Here is a 25,133-nt window from a genome sequence, read left to right on the forward strand (position 1 = left end):
GACTGCAAACAAATAGTCACGTAAGCTGTATTTTCAGCACGTATCTGTGCATACTTCGAACAGCAAATCTAAATAGAAAGCACTTTTAATTGTGATGTGTGGCTGCCTGAATTTTCCATGACTGATAATTAAAAGGAACAATAAAGACAGAAAAGTCACATTACGAATAAATACATACTTTTTTATTTATAACCCTATTTAGTGTCAAGACATGTCTTTGCAGGCTCTTTAAACAACATATGGCTGGCCATTTTCTTTTGGCAACCCTACTTTTTATTCCTTTTCATTAAATGCATTCTCACACTATGGCAGTAAATGTAAAATACAAATGTAGGGAGTAGGCGGAGTAGGCAGTGTAGGGGCCCAGGCGGGTACTAGAACCAGAAAAAACTAAGCCTCGGTAACCAGTTTACAAAGGTATGTAAATATGCAAATGGTCTTTCAAGACCTGTGGAAAAACTTGCCGGAGATAAGACTCTAGACACTGCCCAGCCAAGCCCGCAGACACACGAGAGGGGGTGGGTTGCATGGAGTTACAACTTAGTTTCCAGGAGGAGAGCATTAGTGCAAGCAGGATTCTGGAAATGAAACCCAGTGAAAAAGGGTCTGGGCCGGATAACTCACCTCACTCTGCTCGACAGTTCTGTCTCCCGGGTGGCAGGGGCGACACTCATGAGGTTATTCAGCATGCTGTCACCTACCATAAGGTGGATATGCATATCATATAGGAAGAAGAGGACTTCCTATTCGGAACACTGTCAAAGTCTGAGCAGTCAGTGCAATTCCTTCCAATGCCTAATGGGCGGCCCTTATAGACCCGGCTGAAGAAGCTGGGTGATCCTCCGTTCTCTGGGAAGGGACTCTTACCATTTGCAGCTAGGAACTGAGGAGGCCGAATGTTGAAACCTGAAAGCCTGGGTGAGGTCGGGATCTGCACCTCCATCAGAGATGGGAGCTAACAACCAGGCAGGCCTGATGGTGACTGAGATGCTTTTGAATGAATGACTTATTCCCTCTGAGGTGGAAAACACTGGTGGCACGCACATAACCTCCCAACCCCGTCCATGTTACTTACCCCCACCCCGGTCTGTTGCTTACTTCAACTTCCAAACCCCTCCCTACATCACCACCCCCTGCCACCCGGTCTGTGTTGATTTTTCAAATCCCACTCCGTCCCCCGGTCCCTGTTAACTTTACCCCTCCCACCCCTCAACTCCCTTTCTCACCCCTCAACTCCCCCTCTCACCCCTCCACTCCCCCTCTCACACCTCCACTCCCCCCACTCCCCCTCTCACCCCTTCGGTGGGTGTTGCTTATTCCCCTCCCACAAAAACTGTCTGTTGCCTATTCCCCTCCCACCCTGCGGCCATGTTGTTGTACCAACACCTTCTTGTTCCTGATTCCTTCCCCAACCCCCACAGCCATAAGGGAAAAAAAGGGTTATGGTTATGATGAGCCAGCGTAGTCGCTTTTCTTCAGCCGTGCTGTTCCCACACAACCACACCCTCGTTCTCCACCCCTACCCGATTGGCAAAGCCAATAGCTCGCCCATAGATGAGGCCTATTGGCTTTGGCAATGCCTGTTGCTTTGACCATTTTGTATGTTGTACTCCTCTAAACTTACATATCTAGATCGAAGAAGATAATAGGGGATCTCTTCATTGTCATTAATTTTGACACAGATGAGAAATCATATAATATTTGCTGTGTTTTTCCAGTTACCGCCACTTCTATTTGTATTTTGCTTAAGACCTCACTGTGCCTTTTATCGGGGGCTCCCTGCTTCTGAAACCATTCATCGTCAGCACTGAGCCCAACATGGCGGCCATGTGCACGGCTGTGCACTCCAATGATGTGTGTAACGATATTTGACGAGCATGATGGATGGTGCTAGGTTGGTCGCTTGCAATGATTTCTTATGAGAATCTCTGTGTATTGTGGCAGGGTCAGACACACAAGCCATGTCAGCTGTACTGTAGAGCTATGCCTGTCCTCTTGAGAAGGAGGTGGCAAGAGTCCTTTCCTGATCTCCACCTGAGGCCAGAGGAAGACCCACGAGCAGGCGTCTTACTTCCAGGGGGGAAAACTGTTGGGAGTATTAACTGTTCATAAATCTTATAAAGTGTTTCCGGTATTTTGTGGTTTTCATTTCTCAATTTCTTGAGCCGGTTCTGATCAGTTTTCTAATCTTCTTGCAGCCCAGTTTAATGGAAATGAGAAAAGGCAAACGTCTTCGCCTTCGCCCTCGAGTGACCGGCGGCGGCAGCTGCGCGCCCCTGGTGGCGGGTTCAAACCCATCAAACACGGGAGCCCGGAGCTGTGTGGGATCTTCGGAGAGCGAGTGGACCCCGCCGTGGCCCTGGAGAAACAGATGTAAGTGGCGGCTCTTCTCTGGCGGGACTAATGGGGCACGAGGGCGTCCACATCTTGCAGGGTGAACAAGAGTGACACGAGGCGTCACGCAGCCTGTTTCTAAAGCCATATTTCAGAACAGTGTGTAGTTGTGAAGGAACTTCTTATGTAGAATGAATAAAATGATGATCTCGAAATCAGAAATGTTAAATGAAGAATAGTAGTTTATTTCTTGAAGTAAATCCAACTGATACTGGAGCACAGCTGTTCCACAGAGTATCCAACCGACGAATGGCTCATTCTTCAGTTGGAGACTCTGGGTGAACAGTAACCACGAGCGGTGCACTCTTGAAAGAATACATTCTTTCTAAGAGCGCGCCACAGAACATATAAAGCAAAGCATCTCAATGAACATAGAAGAGTTACACACATAATACATTGTAAATTGGACCACATACTATATTGTAAATAGAACCACACATTACAGTAGTGCTGGACTCATGTGACTGTGTGCTGACACACAAGAGGCCACACTATTGCCTGTTATGTGCCCAGACAGACTGCACCTACAATTAGCATCCCCTTCATGAATGAGCTCTGCATTACACTGGTGCCCCCCGTACTTCGTGGAATATAAACACTGTAAACCTGTTTCCCAGCATGCATCGCGTACTCGCTGTAGATGGCTTTTGGGGCAGTTGTGGATCACCCCGCTCAAATAAAACCAGTGTGTGTTATTTGGCCTCCAACACTTCTCGCTTAGCAATGGTGTTGGCGTAGGAACCTGTACGCTGTCCTGATTGGTGGGTGAAGGGCACCTGTTGGCAGATGGTCTGAAAGTATCTGCACTGTATTGCTCCTTATTTAAAGCCGTATTATAATGTCCTGTGGTATCAATTTGAGTGCCCCTGTTTAGTACACTTGTACAGGCTTGTGTTCAGAAGCTGGGTGCTCACTTGGTGATAATCTGGGGTTTGAGCCACACTGAACCGGTCAGTAGACCAGGCTGTGGGACTAATAGGAGACTTAAGTGCAGAGGGAGCGTGTAGGTGCAAAAAACTTGGCAAAGGCCTAAAGCAGGTATGCCGAAAATCTGAAAGCCTCCTCTCTGCGGTATGAAAGCTCCGAGCCTGAGGCTGATTGGTCAGTGTTGCAGCATAAACCTAGGGCTTCTTCTAAAAAGGCGCTGGAAGGACAAGCCAACAGCCCTTCCTCCTCTTTAGGTACCATCTGTCTATAACCGGGCCGACACTACACTACTGGCAAACCATGCTAGCTGCTGCTAGCCTGGCACTATTAGTGAATCCTTGGTTTTTCAGGCTGCTAGTTACAATAAGTCTCAGTCTCTTTAAACTGCATTGAGTGCTGAAAACGCTGTCTGTTCCTTCAGTGCTCATTTGGGGAGGAAGCGGGTTTTGCATATGTTTGACACTAAAATCACAGAACCTTGCAACACTGCCTTCGCCTGTTCTGTCCACGCCCTCTTCTGCAATCAGAGTTGCAAAGGAAGCTCATTGATTTTAGTAAGCAGAGCTTGCCTTTAAAGAGTATTAAGCAGTGGTGTCATGCATGGCTCGCGGGTGACGGGCCTGGGGGGGGGGGGTATAGCACGCAGGGGGATGAAAGCTGTCCGCATTGTAAAAAAACAAAACACTTACCTTGCCCCCATCCCGCGTCTCTGCTCCTGCTCTCCTCGCCTTGACTCGAGGAACAGGAAGCACACCCAGGCTCCCCTGACCAATCACAATGCTGCAATGCAGCTGTGTGATTGGTCTGACGTTCTGCTGTGGAGAACAGGGAAAGTGCGCATGACTGTTTTGGTCGTCCCGCGAGGGCTGGCCAAACAGTCATGTGCACTTAGGAATGGCAAACCACTCCTACGCTGCCCTGCTCCGAGAGCAGAGCAGCCACGGCCACCCACCCGCAAAGCAGCACGGAAACCTAAAATGAGAACTCAAAGTTATCATTTTATGTTTCCTTTATGTTGCACTACTTGAAAGCAGTGGGGTGGCGATCTTCCGCCAGAGTGGAGGAGCTGCCACTGGTATTAGGAGTATTGTTTACATGAATAAAACGTGAGCGTGCAAGCCCTAGAATGCAAGCTTACACTACTTAAAAATCCAGGAGTGGCCGAAGATGCTACAAAGGACATGGCCCACTTTGGCATTGTAAGTATTGCTGCCTAACACTGAAGTCCGTCACCCATCAGCCAGGGGATGCAGCTGTTTTTGTCGAAGGATGGAACTTTCCCTTCTGCCTTAGCGCCTGAGTTAGGGAACCTTCTCCAGTGATTGTGCATGCGTAGAAAAGCCCGTATTAGGCAAGCGTCATGCCTTGTTATGTTCTGCTTGGTTTCTTAATTCCCCCCTATATTTCCAACCCTCTGCCAGCCAAGCCAGACTTGGCTTTTAGTGTTGGTTTATTTCTGCATGATGGCTGCATTTTGCCTGCGCTGTGGGCGTAGTGGCCCCCGGGGGATGTGTAGGAAGAGCGTTGTGTTTAGGCTGCATGCACAGCTGCCAGATATCTTTGGATCTCCAAGCTTAAGACGTCTGGATTCTTGTCCTATATATGGTCTCGCAGTGCTCTGCCCCATCCTCTTGTTAATCTCCTGAAAGCACGGGAAGTTAGAGAGCTGCAGTCACAGCAAACTTGTAACTTTTTAATGTATGACAAATATTAAAGCTTATTCTCCAGCTTGTGTAAGGGAGTTAGTTTTTCCAGCATTATTCGAATCAGTGTTCCATTTGTGGTGAACCACAGACTTGGCTGGCAGACTGAACCTAAAAATAAAAGCTCTAGTTTTAATGTTTACATTGAACAGCTTTTCAGTAATGCCTGGCGAGTTCTCTCCTTTCACGAGTTGTGCTTGCAAAAACATCAAATGGTTCAAAGCAATACATCCAGACTTCTAGTATGAAAATGTTGATAGACGATATGCTGGTGATCCACCAATGTCCAAATCTTTTTAAAGCCCTCTTCTAAAGTCACAAGCATCCACCAGAAAGGCCCCCAAACCTCTGCATTACAATAGAACTTCACATCCCAGCATGCATCTTCAAATCAAAGAGGATATAGGGGTGTATTTTAAATCTACTTCATAAATATCTCCATACGAAAGAGGCCCGTCCTGCCTTTGGAAGGCCAGATTTGGCCACGACTCAGCAGAAAAGAGGTTGTCTGCATTTGGTTGTGCACCAGCAAGGTGTGCAGTGGTCCGTTCATTCTTGCTGCTTCCCCCGTTGAGGCTACTGGGAGAATGTCCGTATTGAGACACTATAGGTTCCTAGAAGTTGGGTTTTCGCTTGGACTCTATTCTCTACCAGTCTCGTCTTTGGTGCGATCACTTAATCCATACCTTTGCTTTATAAATTCCGTGTTGCTGCTCACACTGTTATTTTGAACATAAGAGAGCGTGGTCATTGGGGAAAGGCCTGAACAGCAAGGGCAACCACTCTTGCCTTCACCAGGCATATGCTTTGACCAGGCATGTGTGGTTATGGATATGCGCGGTCTAGATGCGGAGATTGGCGGGTCCAGGAACAGTAAGGATCAGGAGAGGACATGGTGAGATAAGTGGGGCCGGGTTTTGGGGACTGGGGGTACTTTCTGAGGGTTGGAGTAGTTTTTATGGCTAAGGGTTAGGGGACCTGGGTTGCTTTTAGGGCTCATGGGCATGGTCCGGTAGTTATTGGGGGGGTCACTCCGGTAGCATATTTAAAATGTGATATTTGTGCTCTGGTCACTTGAACTACCGGTCTCCGCCCACCCATCCACTGAAATGAAATCGGTGTGCCCCTTTTTTATCGGCTGGACAGCCCCGAGTTGAATGCTGGTTTGGGATTGGTGTTCGCTTAGCCCTGGCCTCATCCCTCTCTCCTTGTTTTCCAGATGGTATCACGGAGCCATCAGTCGGACGGATGCCGAGAACCTGCTGCGGCTGTGTAAAGAATGCAGCTACCTTGTTCGGAATAGTCAGACCAGCAAGCATGACTATTCTCTGTCACTAAAGTAAGTTAATATATCACAAAACGTTGTGCACCTCTGCAATTAGGTGTTATGTGATGACACCCCATTGTTTCTCGAGCCAAAAGAAGGCTAATGATGCACCCAGACTGTCATGCTCTTTTTGCTCTACTGACAGGCCCAGAATTGGGTACTTCAGAAGTACTGATGGATTGTGTCACCTACCGTTCCAGAATATTTTTTAATTTCTTCTTTACGCAATGGGACCTATTAGAAAATATTTTATATATCCACTTTTCCAGACTGAGTTTTACATCCTGAGCATTCATTTATCCTCTATCATACTAAAAATAGGATTTTCCTGTAAACAAGCATTAGCAAAGCAAATGAGTCTTGGCTATCAGTAATGACACCCGAAGTTTTGGCTTTGCCAATGCATTTTGCTGATGCTGTTCCCCTTCAGCAAAAAGTATAAAATGCGTATTTGCTGATGTAAAACTGAATCTGCAAAAAAAACATTAAGGCCAGCACAATGAGGCTCAGCCAGTCACACTCCATTATGCATGTGCACATATACATCATGACACAGCCATAGTGAGACCAGGAGTGTGCATGCCTCCATTTTGACATGACACCTATTTGGTCTATCGTTTAATTTACAGTTCTAAGATTGCAGGTGCCCATCATGAAGCAGTACATTTTACTAAAAATAAAGTGTGCCGAAGTGCATTTTTTGTAAAGGATCCAACAAGTACCAAGGGACCATCCCAAAAATGTGTAAAAAAAGTACAAGGGGTGGCACTGATTGAACTGACCGGTTAGGCGTGGAGTAAGCTCAGGGGGGTGGAGGGCAGATGCAACAGATTAACTGAATTTGGCAGGGGGTGCAGCGCATAGTGTAGATGCTACAGTGGGGACGCAGCACCCAAGGGTGAGTGCTAGAAAACTCATGCATTTGCATGGAGTCTTGAAGGAAAAGACAGTGGTTCCCTGAATGAGAGAATAGAAGGATACTCCGGTGAAAAGGATTGTAAAGAAGCTATTATGCCCCAGGGAAGGGACAGCACAAGAATAGAAAGGAAAGCCATTGAATAAGATGTAAGCAAATTAGATTGACGAGAAAGACAACTAATGAGTAATGGGCTGACCGCAGCCCCACTGGGAGTATTGGCATTGTCCACAATAAATCTTCAACAAGACAGCTAGTGATACTCAAAAACTGGAGATGTGCATCAGCAAACGTCAGCATACCTTTCACCTGAGTCAGATAGCAAACTTGGTTGATGCAGTCAGTGTGTGGGCAGGCCCGTACAGCTGAGGGCCTATCTGTGGGCTTTTACCAATGGCTTAAGGCAGCCAGAGGCAATTGGCAAGTAATGGTTTCTTTTCTCTTTAACACGTAAAGTACCGACATTCCTCCGTTTTATGGAGGCGTTTAACTGTTAGATGCCGGGTTTCTTTTATGGTGCTAGCTGGTTGTAGTTTCTGTTTTAATGAAAGCGATTTGAGACTTGTTAGGAAACAATCCAGAGTATTAGCAAGGTGTCTGAAGTGTGAGACTTTCTGGGAATGTAGAAAATGTGCGAGGGAGAAAAAGACTGTATGTCAGAGTTATAATGAATAGAGATGTCCAGGTTAATTGCGTTTCTGTTTTTTAACGTATGATATAGCACCCTACAGCCACTTCAGAGCACTTTCTTAGGAATACGTAGGTATATTGAGAGAATAAGCTCGGATGTGGGAGGTAGATAGTCTGAGATGTAGGTAGTACTAGGGGTGGGTGAGTCAACAAATTAACAGGGAGAGCAGAGCCAAGCCACGGATCTGGCTTGGATCTTCGTGCACGAGCCGAGCCCTGAAAATATTTGCTATATAAATCATACAACAAACATCACATAAAATATGATAAAGTGTCTTCAATTTCAAAAGAGTGTATTTTTTTAACATGTGGAAGCTTTGACAGTAATAGGGCACATTATCGCACTGCACTGAGAAGTACCTATTAAAATTGATAGTTTTCTACCACTGGGAGTCTGAACTGCTATATTTCAAAGTGCTTTCAAATGCAATGATGAAAGTTTTGGTGAAATAAAATATTTTTCTAATATCACACAATTTAAGCGGGAAGCCATGATTTATCAAGATTTTCTGGATTCACTTTTTTTACAAATCAACTAGTAAATGGGTATCGGTCTTTCCTTAAGTTAAGACTTTGTTTTGCCTGTTGGTTCAATTTCTGCAGATTTTAAATACAGCGTGAACTCGACCCAAAGTCAGAGCCCTTTACATGAGCACCCATTACAGTACACAAGGTCACATGCATTGTTTATAGACACAGAGACATTGACTGATTTGCCCAGAATTACAGAATGTTGAGCCGACGCCGAGACTCGAACCTGGTTCCCCAGTTCCACAACTGGCAGCTCTGACCGTAACACCACAACCTGGGTGGAGTGGAGATGGCAGGCGGGAACCACATGAAAGCTCTGCTCATTATGGGCTCGAGGGTTCAAGAGGACCTCGAGCTGAGCCAGAACCAGACTTCAGGCTCAAGCTTTTCAGTGGCTCGCCCACCTCTAGTTATTACCCCATGTGATGAGTGCGATAACTGATGAAAGTCAGTCTCGGAACGCCCATTGTTGAGCCATATCATAATCAATAAATATAAACCGAGATGCTCATGTCAGTATCAAATCTTTCATTTTCCACTTTACAACAGTGTAGTCTTTATGCCCATCATACAAAAGATTTGTTTTCTCTTTGCTTGTTCTTCTGAGTTTTCAGAGTGGATTGTGATCTATTAGTAGTGCTTGCGTCCTCTAGTGACCTCATCGGGCCCTTCACACCCAGTGTCTTGTGATCTGCTGTACATCTGTGGTGCTAGTACCATTGACCGATGGTACGGAACTCTGCCTCCTGGCGGGTTGAGGAGCAGTGAATTCAAGCAAACAGGAGCACCTAAAGACATCCGGGTCCAAGGAGGCCCATGGAATAACAGCTGGTCAGAACAGTCACTGTGAAGGTGGAACTTTATTTTTTATATTTAGAAGGATTAGGAATGTGTAATTCGTATTGTCAAACTATTATAGACAGTGCTTGAAATAGAAATATAGAACTGCGGGTACTCCTTGTCCCAGAGTACTGGTTTGCTGCGTGGAAGTTAAATTACTCTCCCATTAAAAGGGTTAGAGCAGTGCTGAGAAGTGCTGATACTATCTTCAAAATCAAAGAAATGCAGGTACTTTGTACCCGATGGTACCTGCCCGTTTAAAGCGTCATAGAGCAGGGCCACTGGAATTATGCGGTGGGGGGTTCCACATTACGCGACAGGGTTGATTAAATTATGCAGCACGAAAAGCCAAAGAATGCTGCGTAATGCAGCACATTTAAAGATAGTAATACTTCATAATTTCTGCCATTTTTATACTTGTTAACACTGTCTGCAGGGCTTTAAGTGGGCCGGGTCTCACCGGTCCTGAGCACCAGCAGTTTTTTAAAGGGGGCCTCGAAACGGGTCTCTATCGGGCTCTGTTTTGTGCCCTGGCACAGGCGGTCTTTTCCCAGACTGCAGTGACAGCGGCACATCGATGTGCACTGCTCACTTCTCACTAGTGGAGAAGTTACGGCATGACGTCATATCAGGTGAGCTTTGTAAGGGTAAGGGAAATCCTTTAAAGAGAGTCATTTTCTCTCTGGATTTCCCTTCTCTTTCTGAAACTCAGGAGCAGCAACATTGTTGTGATATTACCAGGGCTTTAAGTGGAAGTTTTCTCAGTATTATATACAAGCCATAGTTGCTGCTTATTTATCTTATGCACCCAACAACCATTGACAAAGCCAATAGTCCTGACTTCTTGTAGGTATGATGCTACTTGTTGTATCATATATTTGGATGCAATGACAGAAACCGCAAAAACACAAGTTGGGCGGCAGACTATGCTAACCACAGATTTTTAGTGTACACGTTTTAAGCCACGCCCTCAATTACACTGACCACGCCCCTTTTAGTTTTCTCATCCCAGATAAAGCCCTGACTGTCTGGTCTGTTTGCTCCTCATTAGAAAGAAGCAGTTTAACACTCAAATTCCACAGTATGCAACACAAAGGTGACCAGTTAACCAGGGGTGTAGATTGGGGGGGCAAGGGGGGAAGGCTGATGCTCTGCTCCTATAGGAAACCCTTTCTTCTGTGTGTAGATGTGAGTGCTCACAAGTGAGTGTTGGCATGTCTGTATGAACATGTGGGCACATGAGTATGTGCGCACGAATGTTTGTGCATGTGTGCTTTTGCACATGAGCCTGTGAGCGCATATTTGAGTGTGCAACTATGAAAGCGTGTGTGCTTTAAAATGTTATCATAATTGTGTGTTGCTATGATATTGTGTTCTTGTGTACATGAGTGTGTATCTGCTTGTGAGTGTTTATGTGCACATGAGCATATGTGTGCAGAAATCTGTGCTTGAATCTCAGCAGCTTCGCTCAGTCTTTCAAGCTCCTGATCGATATCATGTGTACCACTGATTTGGTGTAAATGTGCGATTTTGCAAATACATGTTCTATCTGCGCAAAGAGTGCGTGCATGTGAATGTCCGTGCATATGAGTGTGCACATTTGTGTCTACATGTGTGTGTATGTGCGCCTCCGTGTGTGCACAAATCTACGTTTGAATCATAGAAGCTTGTGGCGCCACACGTGTTGCTGCGATTTTAATAACGTTTAAACCGTTTGAGCTAGAAACCATCTATTGTTAAAATCTGAAGATTATGTACCAGAGGATGGATTATGTGGCAAAAGCGTCAGATCCATAATTATGAGAAGGATACAGCGACCACACTAACTATCTCATAATTCCAGTGGGCCTGCTCTTAGACGAAACAGCCTTCCTCCTGTCATTGAGCAGGTTGTTTCCAGAAGCAGTTAATTCAGTTGTGGGGCACTCGTTAGAACACAATGTTCCTCTCATCATGGCTGTTGAAGGCATCCATGGCCCGAGCACGTGATGACGTAAGTGCGACACTGGTTCAGGTGGAGCTGTGGCGGCCATGTTGATACACCTTTCATCGGATCCGCGCGCCTCCGAGTACAACCGCCAAATCCTCAAATCTATTCTTTCAAAGAGCCTGCCTCGTGTCCGCGGTGACGCACAGCGGCAGGCCACTGAAAGTAAGCCCTGTCAGCGTGACAGGCATCACTTTCACGGCAGTGAGGGACCGGCGTGATCGGGTTACTCGTTCACTCCAGCCACTTAACTACCACGCGCCGTCTGGGGCCTCGGGGTGGGGTCACCCGCGGGCCCCCTCCCAGCTGCTCGCCTGTTTTCCACCTCATATCCCGGACAGCGCAGGGATGCGGCGTTAAAATCTAAGAGATGCCACTGCGGCCTACGCGTTGCCAAGCTGGGTTTGGCAGAGGTGTGGGCGCTTGCACTCATGTTCATGCCCAGTAAAGTCACACCGAAAACCCTGGGCAAGAAAAGGGCCGTGCATTTGACCGCCACTTTATTTCCGGTATCTTTGAAAAAGAAAATTCTCAACATTATGCAGCAGCTTCGCCTTTTAATAGCTCCGCGGTATGATAATACAGAAATTGATAGCAATTGTTCATGCCGGCAAGGGAAATAAACACTTGCAAAGAGCTGATGTTCTGCATAATTTTGGTCCCCGAAGGCATACATAATGTGTTACCGCCATAATTACCTCAAATGGCTGACCCAGAAAATCCAGCACGCTAGCCATAAAGATGCATACATATACCTCCGCACATGCCTGCATACATTAATACAAAGTGACAGCGGAGAGGACCCGCCTAACCTGCTCGTTTCCTCGTCTATTCCAGACCCTGGGGACACTTAGTCTCCTCGGATCTCTTCTTACTCCTCGCTGTGGAAGAGTGAGGCTTTTAATGGTGCTTCTTTGTTGCTCCCAACGTTTCATTCTTCAGCCTTTTCACACATAATTTTCATATTTGGTCTTGATCCCATAGCCAAGACATTGCACGCCAATATCGAGGGGCTCGAAGTTTCACCCCCTCTTTTCACCTACAATGGCTTCTAAATGTGAGTGCATTTCCTTGTTGGAAATGGAAAAAAATATTCCAGGAAGGGCGAAGCCAGGAGGAACAGTAGCAGTTAGCTTAGGGTCTGCCAGTACGTGGGCATTATCTTTACAAACGGAGCAGCCCGCATTTGTGGATTGCTCTAGGGGTTAAGGCACCTGCTGCAGTGAGTCATTTTGTATCCAAAACGTTTTAGGGTGGCTTAAGGGAAAGGCCGTTCAGAGGGTTAATATTCTTGCTGTAGAGATGTGAGTGTAATCTCTGGTCGCAGTCTTAAACAATCATAACACTGCTTCAAAGTTTGGTGTGCCTGTAACACAGTATTGTATCATCTGAACGTCAGAATTGCCAATCCTGGTAACATTGCTTGGCAGGTTAAGAGTCCCCTGCAAACACTTCTAGGCAACTTACAAAGCATGAATGAATTCCTGCCGGTTAAAGTTCAGTGTTTTTTCTTCTAACGCTGATAAATGGTCCTCATTTACGGCCAGGAGGGTGCAGTTGAAGCCGTACAAAATGGGGTGGTGATCTGAACCAATCAAACACTCACACCCAGTCAACAGATCTGGATTTAATCCATCACTGTTCTTTAGCCCACTCCGCCACCCCAGTTCAGACATGGCCATATGCAAATCAGTCTGACCCTGTGCCTCATGGGAACAGTCCAGCCCGAACTGCCAAGCCATGCCTTCCCTGGACCGGAAACAAGCTTCCAGGGACCGTTTCTGGCATTCCAGCAGTCTTCAGCCCGGCTTGCTTGAATCCAGTGGCAAAGTGAGCAAGTGCAGTTGAAGCCTACAAGGTGAAAGATGAGGAGGGGGTTGTATGTAGACGAGACACGCTCTTGAAGCAGAAACCTGAATGCAGAGCGAACATCCTGCATCCCCGCATGTTTCACCTGTTTACTCCTCTGTTGTAAAGAGCAGCCTTTGTGGGCAACGTTGTTTTAAGGATTGTTGGGGCCTTGGGCAAGGCATAGTTTTGGGACCCCTCTTTCTAACAGCTTTGAATGTTTTCCGATAATTGAAGTCCGCGCGATGCCAAAGAAACTTTCAGAAATGGGGTTCACTCAAAACAGGAGACCTTTCTTTCCAGGGACTCCAAAAATCCTTAAGGTAACACTGGGCTGAGTCGAAGGAAGACAGAAGAAGGACAAAGGTTGAAATATAGAAATGGACAATGGAGAGCTTGAGAGAAAGCATTAACTTTCTGAGAGGGGCCCTTGTAATGTGGGGGCCTTGGGCAGTTGCCCACTTGGTCCATGCTTTAAAACATCTCTGCCTGCTTCTGGACTCTTTTCCTTTCAGTTTTTGTGTCGATGCTTGCTGCCTGCTCCCTTCCTATACTTGCCCTGGATCAGTGACTGTGATGTGTGTTGACTTTTGTGCTGGCCCTGGCTTGGGTCACAAATAAACCCCTGTGGCGGCCGCAGACCTGCCCTTCCACATTCCACCTGCCCTGCAGCGTTGATTGGCGGGAAAGGGCCACCTTCTGAAGGCGAAGGCGCGACCGCTCTGTATATATCTTCATTTGTGGCTTCTGACACTTTGTTTGAATGGCGACTTGAGGGGGTTAAGTGAATGAGTTAATCAAATAGGACGGGGTCACAGCTCAGTCAAGTGGGGCAGGTGAACTAAAGGAGGAGCAGTCCAGGGGCCGCATTGCATGAACTTTGAACCACTTCAGTATAGTGTTCACGCTGACCGACCGGAGCAAAAACAGCACTTGTACTGAGCGGATGGTGCAGAGACCTTTTCACCTGCACATCTGACATTGTGCCGACCAGCCATTGAGACAGCAGAAAAGTGTCTTTTGGACGGGCTCCTTGGTACAAATGTCACTTTTTGCACTGGCTCCTTGGTATAAAATAGTAGTGTACCGGTGCTTTGTTGTGCAGTCTGGCCCAAACACTCCGGCTTGCAGAAAATGGGGGCAGGTAGATTATTTCAATTGCTTTTTGTGAAGTAAAATGGTACTTCGAAAGTGAAGTCCATGGTGACCAATCTGGCTATAAAACTAGAGCACCACAAGGGTGTGGCGTAATGGAAAGCAACAATTACAAACTTTTCCAATTCAGGATAAACTCGCACCAAGACCTGCTATTGGTCACATTGCTCCTTGTTGCAACATATTTACCAATCCAGGGGTTTAATTTGGAATTAAGGCGTACCCGGCAGCTATGCTATGCATATCCACATAAAGAATCAACAAACTACCCTTCTTTGTCAGCCTGAGACTTGTTTTCCGAAGGACAGCACATTTTCGGGTATGTCAGATGTAGGATTCTGTCAATAATCCACTGTTTAACTCTTTGTTGCTTGGCTGCCAGTAATGTCCACCTGTTCTTTGAAATGACTCCAGGTGACATTAATGTATGGCTGTTTAATTCATCCCAGGGACAGTACTATTAGGGCATGTCTCACTTGTTTTTGGCCAAAGGATCCGCTGACCGAATATATATACCAATGCTTAGGGGGTTGACATGATTTCTTCTCAAATCACTAAGGCGTATTTTGGAAATATTTCAGGTAGAAAATGAGTGCCACAGAGCATGATTGTTTAATAACTGTGTAGATCGCTGTAGATTTAAAAGGTGTGTCCCATAGTTTATTGCTGTGATTTGTTCAGAATAATAGCCAGAGCTTTAGATGGCAAATTAAAAAATGAAGACTATCCCAGGTATAAAGCAATGCAGCCATACCAATCTCAGCCAATCAGCATATTACTATGTGCTTATATGTACTGTGTAAGGTTTGCCAAATACTGAACAACTTAATGCTGCTTCACATGGGCACACGTAGGCCGGTGATTTCTAGGGAGGGCCTCTGTGTTGAGGGTGGTTATTAGATAGCTAGGGGCCGAGAGAGTGGGCATGATGTGGTTTACAGATTGAGATTTCCCCCCTAGTTGGTGCTAAGATAGCCAGTTTGCAGTTTCCCTAGCTCCTACACCACGTGCACCCACTGAAGACCCCTTCATAGGCACTCTAGTGCCCTGTTCATAGAGGCACTGACTCTCAGGCTCCCAATTATTGCCTTTTTAGGTCGAGCTAGAGTTGCGCATGCGTAGCATGCGGTCTAGCTCGACAACTATTGTTTTCAGTTTCCTGGGAATCTGAGACCGCGTTCGGCCACGCGCTTCTGCTGTCTCAGATTTGTCCGTGTGAGCGCGCTTTCGTATCTGGCTGCTGGCAGCTTGCTGGAGACAGCCCGAGTGCTTTCGGTTTCTGAGTACGTGTCGCTTTCACTCCCTCCTTCCCCCCCCCCCCCCCCCCCCCTCGTCGGCTCCACAGAGAAAGCTCGAGTTTTATCCTCCGTGTGTCGGTCACATCGAAGCTCATGCATCTTCCGCGCCCGCCGGCCGGGCTCACGCCGCACGTCTGATATCTGGGGCGCAGTCACGGAAAATAAACAAGAGATCAGAACATTTTTCCCAAAGTAAAATGCGCTTTACTGCAGCGGCGCTTTGAGTCTTAACCGTTTTTTTTTTGATGCGCACGTGTGCTCCAAGCGCGGCGCGCTTTGCACGTACAGTCAGCATGCCCCTCTTACCGGCTCCTGTGGGGACTCTGCAGCAACAGGCGGGGCTCCGTTTTGCTCACAGGAGCCCCGCATGAAATGTTGGTTGCGCTTTGGCGGCTCCCTCCCTGGGCCTCACAAGCCCCGCTGCACTCTTGAAACTCCGGTGGCTTCTGTCCACACGCGCAGCCAATAGGCATGAGCTCACTGGGCACGAGCCGCAGGACACACGGAAATTACAGGTACCGCGCATGCGCGGGCAGCCCTTGTCTTCCCAGGTTTCATATGTATAGCTTTCACTTTCAGCGATCGAGGGACTTGTGTTGCTGCTCGCCAGTGGCGTTTTTTACATCTTTATTTCAATTCCAAAGTGCGGCGGAGCGACTTCACACGAGGCACAGACATATCGTGTTTACTGCCCCTTTCACAAACTGCGGCGAAGTTGGCTGAGGAAACGGGAGCCTGCTCATTCCTCCTCACATCCTGTCCCCCTTCTCTCCACCGCTCGTTGATTGCACCTCCCGTTCCACCGCTCCCGGTTTTACTTAATTTCAGTTTTCCCAGTTCATGGAAGTGCGAGTTTCATTGTTTCTCATGGCCACTTTTCGCGCACTACTACAACTACATGCTCCTCCCTTTCACTCATGCTATCCGTTGCTGCCGCACCCCTCACTGGTTCCAATTGTATTTTTTAATTTTCCTTTTTTTACATGGTTGGCCGGGGAACAGATTTCTAGGACCTCAAGAAAGAATAATAGTGGCGCCAAGCAGCTATCGCCCATTGTTTATTTTTTTTGCCACCTTTCTTTGTTTGCCTTCCGCACTTTGCCTCCTTCATTTCTTTGTTCTCTCCCTCTCCTTTAACCTATTTTCCCCTCTCTTTCTTTGCTTTTTCTCTTTGTTTGTCTCCCCTATTTCCCTTTCGTTGTCGCTGTTGCTTAATTTCCCTCCAGCAACTGTCTCCCCCTCTGCGCGCCCCCGCCTGCTGTAAGGTATGCTGCATGTGTAAATCCGAGATGCCTGCGGTGTTCGGTCTCCCCACAATGCCATAATCTCCTCCTTCTCAGCTCCCCGGTGATGGACTTTTCAAATCTATCCCAGTAGCACAGGCTGCTATTCTTAGCATCCCAGCACCACAAAAGGCTGTACACAGTCTGCCTAGGGGGACCAGGAAGGCGGGGCTACTTCATCACCAAGGACGTTAGGCCAACATTAGACAGACGTCCTTTAGTACTTGGTAGCATCCAAGTCGCCCTTCCTTCTGTTGCGCCCATGCTGCTCCTCTTTCTTTATTCACCCCTTCACCATCTTTCTCTATCCTTCCCAACTTTCTCTATCCTTTTTACTCTTGCCTTGCCCCCTACTTCCTGCAATGCAATAGGTCTTGCATTTACGCAAGTTTAAGCTATTGGCATTGTAAATGAAAAAGCCTTTTATTTATGTTTTAAAAAGGAAAACAAAATAAGACATTGGCATTTGCAATGTCAATAGCTCAAACTTGTTGTGCCTGTCTGCCCTCTGCATCACCACATCATCACTCAGCGCTACCACAGCATCACGCAGCACCACCACAGCACCACTCAGCACCACCACAGCACCACTCAGCACCACCACAGCACCACCACAGCACCACTCAGCACCACCACAGCACCACTCAGCACCACCACAGCATCACTCAGCACCACCACAGCATCACTCAGCACCACCACAGCATCACTCAGCACCACCACAGCATCACTCAGCACCACCACAGCATCACTCAGCACCACCACAGCATCACTCAGCACCACCACTCAGCACCACCACAGCACCACTCAGCATCACTCAGCGCCACCACAGCATCACTCAGCGCCACCACAGCATCACTCAGCGCCACCACAGCATCACTCAGCGCCACCACAGCATCACTCAGCACTACCACAGCATCACTCAGCACTACCACAGCACCACAACAGCACCACTTAGCGCCACCACAGCATCACTCAGCGCCACCACAGCATCACTCAGCACAACCACAGCATCACTCTGCACCACTCAGCACCACCACAGCACCACCACCACATTATCACTCAGCACCACCACATTATCACTCAGCACCACCACATTATCACTCAGCACCACCACATTATCACTCAGCACCACCACAGCATCACTCAGCACCACCACAGCATCGCTCAGCACCACCACAGCATCGCTCAGCACCACCACAGCATCACTATGCGCCACCACAGCACCACCACATTATCACTCAGCACCACCACATTATCACTCAGCACCACCACAGCATCACTCAGCACCACCACATTATCACTCAGCACCACCACAGCACCACTCAGCACCACCCCAGCACCACTCAGCACCACAACAGCACCACTCAGGACCACCACAGCACCACTCAGGACCACCACAGCATCACTCAGCACCACCACAGCATCACTCAGCACCACCACAGCATCACTCAGCACCACCACAGCATCACTCAGCACCACCACAGCATCACTCAGCACCACCACTCAGCACCACCACAGCACCACCACAGCACCACTCAGCGCCACCACAGCATCACTCAGCGCCACCACAGCATCACTCAGCGCCACCACAGCATCACTCAGCGCCACCACAGCATCACTCAGCGCCACCACAGCATCACTCAGCGCCACCACAGCATCACTCAGCGCCACCACAGCATCACTCAGCGCCACCACAGCATCACTCAGCGCCACCACAGCATCACTCAGCGCCACCACAGCATCACTCAGCACCACCACAGCATCACTCAGCGCCACCACAGCATCACTCAGCACCACTCAGCACCACCACAGCACCACCACCACATTATCACTCAGCACCACCACATTATCACTCAGCACCACCACATTATCACTCAGCACCACCACATTATCACTCAGCACCACCACAGCATCACTCAGCACCACCACAGCATCACTCAGCACCACCACAGCATCGCTCAGCACCACCACAGCATCGCTCAGCACCACCACAGCATCGCTCAGCACCACCACAGCATCACTATGCGCCACCACAGCACCACCACATTATCACTCAGCACCACCACATTATCACTCAGCACCACCACATTATCACTCAGCACCACCACAGCACCACTCAGCACCACCACAGCACCACTCAGCACCACCACATTATCACTCAGCACCACCACAGCACCACCACATTATCACTCAGCACCACCACATTATCACTCAGCACCACCACATTATCACTCAGCACCACCACATTATCACTCAGCACCACCACATTATCACTCAGCACCACCACATTATCACTCAGCACCACCACATTATCACTCAGCACCACCACTCAGCACCACTCAGCACCACCACAGCACCACTCAGCACCACCACAGCACCACTCAGCACCACCACATTATCACTCAGCACCACCACAGCACCACCACATTATCACTCAGCACCACCACAGCACCACCACATTATCACTCAGCACCACCACATTATCGCTCAGCACCACCACATTATCGCTCAGCACCACCACATTATCGCTCAGCACCACCACATTATCGCTCAGCGCCACCACATTATCGCTCAGCACCACCACAGCACCGCTCAGCGCCACCACAGCACCGTTCAGCGCCACCACAGCACCGTTCAGCGCCACCACAGCACCGCTCAGCGCCACCACAGCACCGCTCAGCGCCACCACAGCACCGCTCAGCGCCACCACAGCACCGCTCAGCGCCACCACAGCACCGCTCAGCGCCACCACAGCACCGCTCAGCGCCACCACAGCATCGCTCAGCGCCACCACAGCATCGCTCAGCGCCACCACAGCATCACTCAGCGCCACCACAGCATCACTCAGCGCCACCACAGCATCACTCAGCGCCACCACAGCATCACTCAGCGCCACCACAGCATCACTCAGCGCCACCACAGCATCACTCAGCGCCACCACAGCATCACTCAGCGCCACCACAGCATCACTCAGCGCCACCACAGCATCACTCAGCGCCACCACAGCATCACTCAGCGCCACCACAGCATCACTCAGCGCCACCACAGCATCACTCAGCGCCACCACAGCATCACTCAGCGCCACCACAGCATCACTCAGCGCCACCACAGCATCACTCAGCGCCACCATTCAACAACTGGTTCAAATATGTTCTCTCAATGTTTCAAGCTTCATTAAAAATGTCACAAAAAGATGTTAATATTTCACTTCTGTTCTTCGATTTTCGTCACAATAAAATACACTGAACATAATCTTCACAAAAGTTATTTACAAAAGTTTAAATTATTGCCATTTATAAATTACAATCACTTTTATTTCAGTATTAATTATTTTAAAAAATTAAAAGCCATTGTTATTTGTAATATCAATACATCTAAGTCACGTAAATACAAAACATGTTGCATTACAAATGCTATAGGTGTCACATTTGCGAAAGTTATAACTATTGGCATTGTAAATGACAAAGCTATTAATTTAGCTATTTTCAAAACAAACACATAATTTAAAAAATGTACATTTACAAGACCAATAGCTCTAACTTTCCTAATGCGAGACCTATTGCATTGCAAATGCTTGTTTTTTTGGCTCTTTTTCAATTTATTGTGTCCCGTCAGTCTACAATATAATACTCTGTACAAAGGGAAATGAAGTGGAGGAGCATGGAGGGTGCATTTGGGCTTGAGGACCCTATATCACTCCAGGGCTTTCAGGATAGCCTGGGTCTCCTCCAGAGTAATCAGGGCCTCTTTTTTGGTCACCTCGTCCAATGCGCTGAACTGCTGTGACTGCGCCTTCTCTGAGTTTGCTTTGCAGTATTGATGTCAACCATGTCTAAAGTATAAGCTTCCTCTGCTAGCTACTGTACAGGGGAGTCTGGGTTGACTGTAAAACAGCCGCTGCTCACAAAGTACTTGGAAGCAACTCCATCATCACTGAACACGGTAACGACACCGGGGGCAAGGACACGGAGGGTTGGGACATGAGCATGGAGGATAACAAAGTCTCTGGTCATGGTGGTGACCTACGGGGTTGGATTGGTAAGGCGGGCACTCTGGCAATCAGCTGGTGTATGAGTTTCACATGTGGGCACTTTTTGGGGCAGTGTGGTGGCCAATTTGGGCTGAGTCTGTGCTGTCACAGATGCCTACAAAAGAGGGATCAAGATTTCACTCCCGTCCCGAGCACAGCTCTATTTCCAATTCTCAATGTCTTTGCTGGTAATCCAAGTTTATAATCAAAATGATTAAAAAAATACTCCAAAGGAATTTCGTTTACTGATTATATTCGTTTACTGATTATATTCATGTCACACGTAGGATGCAGTGGCATTTTTAAACCGCTTCTCGTGCTACGGCCATGCCGATCCGGGCTTATTACCGAGCACGCAAAAAAATACAACAGACATCCTGAACTCTCAGCATATATTACCCAATGCATTTTGGGCCATTGTGGGCCCTTCGTCAGGGGTTCACTACGAGTAAAAAATATTAAAATTAGATTTGTTTTTTGTGGCCCCAATAAGAACAATATTTTGACATATAACACATTAACTTAATTGTCAACCTTATTTCCAGCGTTTTCCCTCTATCATCCATAGATGCCTAACCCAATCAGTACGATGTTAAATCCCCAGTCCTCTTGTGAACTGTTACTACTAACCAAGAACCACCCCATTGACTGGTCACCTAATTTATCCTCTTACCTCACGAAATAAACTATCCCCTCCCTCGTATCGCCACACACATTGGTTAACCTCAAACCTGAACAAATCTTGACCGTCAACTGTTACCCATATATTCTTTCTAACAGGAACAAACCGTATTCAATAATCTTCCCCCTCATTAAATTTCGAAACTATAACTCCACCCCTCACTCTCTACCAATGGCGTTCTCACATTCACAAAGTTTATCACAGGAAACTACTGAGCCCATCATGCATTGCTCGAACTTCTAACAATGTAAACATGAGGTGGACCCTACTACCTTTACACATTCGAGATGTTTCGACCAGATTTCGTGTCAATCACGTCACTTGTTAGGCACTAAAATTAGAATGCTCCGCCCTCCCTCTGGTGTTACACCAGTCAAAGGGGTGGTTCTTGGTTAGTAGTAACAGTTCACAAGAGGACTGGGGATTTAACATTGCACTGATTGGGTTAGGCATCTATGGATGATAGAGGGAAAACGTTGGAAAGAAGGTTGACAATTAAGTTAATGTACTATATGTCAAAATATTGTTCTTATTGGGGCCACAAAAAAACAAATCTCAATATAATATTTTTTTACTCGTAGTGAACCCCTGACGAAGGGCCCACAATGGCCCGAAATGCATTGGGTAATATATGCTGAGAGTTCGGGATGTCTGTTGCATATTTTTGCGTGCTCGGTAATTGGGCCCGGATCGGCATGGCCTTAGCATGAGAAGCTGTTTAAAAATGCCACTGCATCCTACGTGTGATGACATGAACAAAAACAATATACGAAATTCCTTTGGAGTATGTTTGAATCATTTTGATTATAAACTTGGATTACCAGCAAAGACATTGGGAATTGGAAATAGAGCTTTGCTCGGGACTAGAGTGAAATCTTGCTCCCTCTTTTGTAGATGTATTATTCGGGACACCAGGGTGGATCTCGTCGTCCAGGTTGCACGCTTTACTAAGAGTACATTTCGAAAAGATGAAGAAGAGGGTAAAGTTATTAGCAAATACGGTGTGCACTGTAACACTCTTTCCTGTCACAGATGCCACCAGCAGCCCAGTGGGGCCCTGAGCAGCCTTTCCAGATGTAGATGGGCCTCTGTTACCTCCCTTTTACCAATAGGGTGGAGGTGCCATTCCCAGTCTCTCACTGTGCCGGCCCATTAATGTATGGAGATGGGGCAGGGGGCGCCTGAGCAGAAGTGGTCTCACTTGCATTCAGGTGTGGTTCACCATTAAGAACTAACCCTTGCACGAAGAGTCCTGGCAACATTTACATTTAAAGAAATATCTCAGAAAACATGTCTCTTTTAGAGAACTCCCCAAATCTTTTCATAATACTTAAAACGCGGAAGCAGTGTTTTTCGAAAAGATTGCAATCCACAAATGTGGGCCTCTTTTTTTAGGGCGATAAGGCCTAGTCTTGATCCCAAGCCAACCTGGATATCTGTCAGTAACAGCTGCTACCGGCCTGGGGTGGTGGGTTGAGGGGAGGGGAACGAGGGAGGGGGGTATAATTTAAAAAAAATGCTCTTACCTCTTTACCGCTGCCCCTGCCTCTTCTTTGTGCGTCCTCTTTTTGGCAGGAAGCACACAGCCTCCCAGAGTCCCCTGACCAATCACACCGTTGCCTTATCAGCGTTGATTGGCCTGAGCGCTGTGGTTCGGCGGTCAGACAGGGGCTGACAGGCTGCGCATGTTCTCCACCCAGGCTGTAATATAGCCTGCGTGGAGAACATGCAGAGTACGCATGACGCTTTGGTCGGCCCGAGATGGTTGGCCAAAACGTCATGCGCACTTTAGGTGCTGCCACCACTCCTCCCCCTGTGATGTGGGGAGCCCAGCCCCACCCGCCTGGATTCTGCTGTAAGCTGAACACAAAAAATGATAATAACGAACGTTATAATTGTATTTTTTGTATTCAGCTTGCAGCTGGAGCAGTGGGGAGACACTGCTTTCGTAGCCCGCGGCAGCGGCATGCGTAGAGGAGAGGGTGGTAGTCACCTGCCGCAGCAGGGCCCACCCCCTCCCCTCCCCTGTGTGTTTGACTCGATCTCTCATCAGATGCCTCTCCGAGGTAACAGGTGAAGTGGCGGCTAAAAATACCACGGGGCCGTGTTTGTTCGGAAATTCCTGCTCTGCTCGGGTCAGCTGAAGTGCAGCTGAGCAGGGCGGCTGTTAAGTGTGGTTTGGCATTTATGTCTTTACGACCTTCGGTTCACCCTCAGCCTAGGGTTGTAAAGGTGTAGGGGGCATTTACTTCAGCAATAAAAAGTGTGCATACCATCGCCGGGCGCCTAAATAAATACCTCGCATTTTGTAGCTACAATGAGCCTTTTAAAGCTGGTGTGAAGTGGCTTGAGTGAAGTTATTAATGTGGAACCTGAATAAGGAAATACCTGTTGGCAAGCCCGCCAGAAGTCTCACGGAAGCTTTGGGCGCTGTAATTGCCCCCTCATGCAGACAGGCCGGGAACGGCTGTGCTGTAAACCCAGTGTGTGCTGCCGAGTCATCCGTGGTAACCACCTATCACGGTTAAGAGCGATTCGAAGGAAAGGTCAGGTTTGCAGACCTCATCACCGGTCGAGTTACTTTATTTGATGTATATATTCTCGAATGGAACCCTTAACCCTGGGTTACCAGTGCGCTGTACTCGCAACAAGAGAACAAAAACTTCAACTTAAATCAAACTCGATGAAAAAATCAAACTGGATGAAAAACAGCCCAACAAGCGCAAAAGCATGACCGTGTCAAGCTCGCTTAAGTTGGTTCCGGAACGGGCCCTTCCTGATTCATGAAGCTGAGAAAGTGAGGGCTTGGGAGAAGAACGCAGGTGGGCGAGTAAGAGGACAAATCATGGTTGAAGCAGGGCCAAGAATGGGAAAGATGATTTGGGGAAGTCAGGATATAAAGCACAAGTAAATAAGCAGGCAAATCAATGTGCCTTGAAGGTCAAATAACAACGGAAATAGGAAGACATTTTAAAGCGAAGGCAACTTGGGGTGGGAAAGTCAACAGGATATTTTACCCTGTATTTTGTAAATGAGGATAATTAGATTAGGTGCCTTTCAAAGAGAAACATTTTTAGTCTTTTACAGAAAATGAGGAGCGATTCAGACAGGCAGAGTTTCTCCAGTAACGAGTTGCAAATAGATGTGGCATCTCCTGAAAGGGATTGTGGGCTGGTCTTACAGTGTTGAATTTCAGGGTGTAAAGTGTAAGATTCTGTAGGCTTCATAATTTGTGGTGGTTTCAAGTTATTTTTAAATCTAATGGTTCAAGGCAAATATCTACTTTGATTACAAACAGATGCCTAGTGCAGAACGAAAAAAAGAGGATTTTCTTCACAAAGGCAGCAATCTGCAGACACGTTTTAGGCATGTCACAGACTTCATCATATTTGTGTTTGATGTTTTAGCCTGCTTTCTGAAATTGTTGGTTTTGCACAGCATTGCTAATACTATCCGTAACAATAGGCATTACACAAAAACATTTAGTGATGGTAACTGGGACCACACCAATTTTGATGTGGA

General features: G+C 47.4%; 1 protein-coding gene across 1 annotated transcript in view; it reads left to right on the forward strand.

Moving 5' to 3' along the window:
* The window catches only part of SHB (SH2 domain containing adaptor protein B), a 473,228-nt gene that overhangs the window by 320,547 nt on the left and 127,548 nt on the right, over positions 1–25,133 (forward strand). Inside the window, exons 4-5 of the mRNA XM_078676316.1 lie at positions 2,199–2,373; positions 6,244–6,363. Coding sequence (XP_078532442.1) covers positions 2,199–2,373; positions 6,244–6,363 — 295 coding nt within the window. The remainder of the gene's footprint in view (positions 1–2,198; positions 2,374–6,243; positions 6,364–25,133) is intronic.

This window comes from Lissotriton helveticus, chromosome 2_1 (genome assembly GCF_964261635.1).
Source record: "Lissotriton helveticus chromosome 2_1, aLisHel1.1, whole genome shotgun sequence".
Classification (NCBI taxonomy): domain Eukaryota; kingdom Metazoa; phylum Chordata; class Amphibia; order Caudata; family Salamandridae; genus Lissotriton; species Lissotriton helveticus.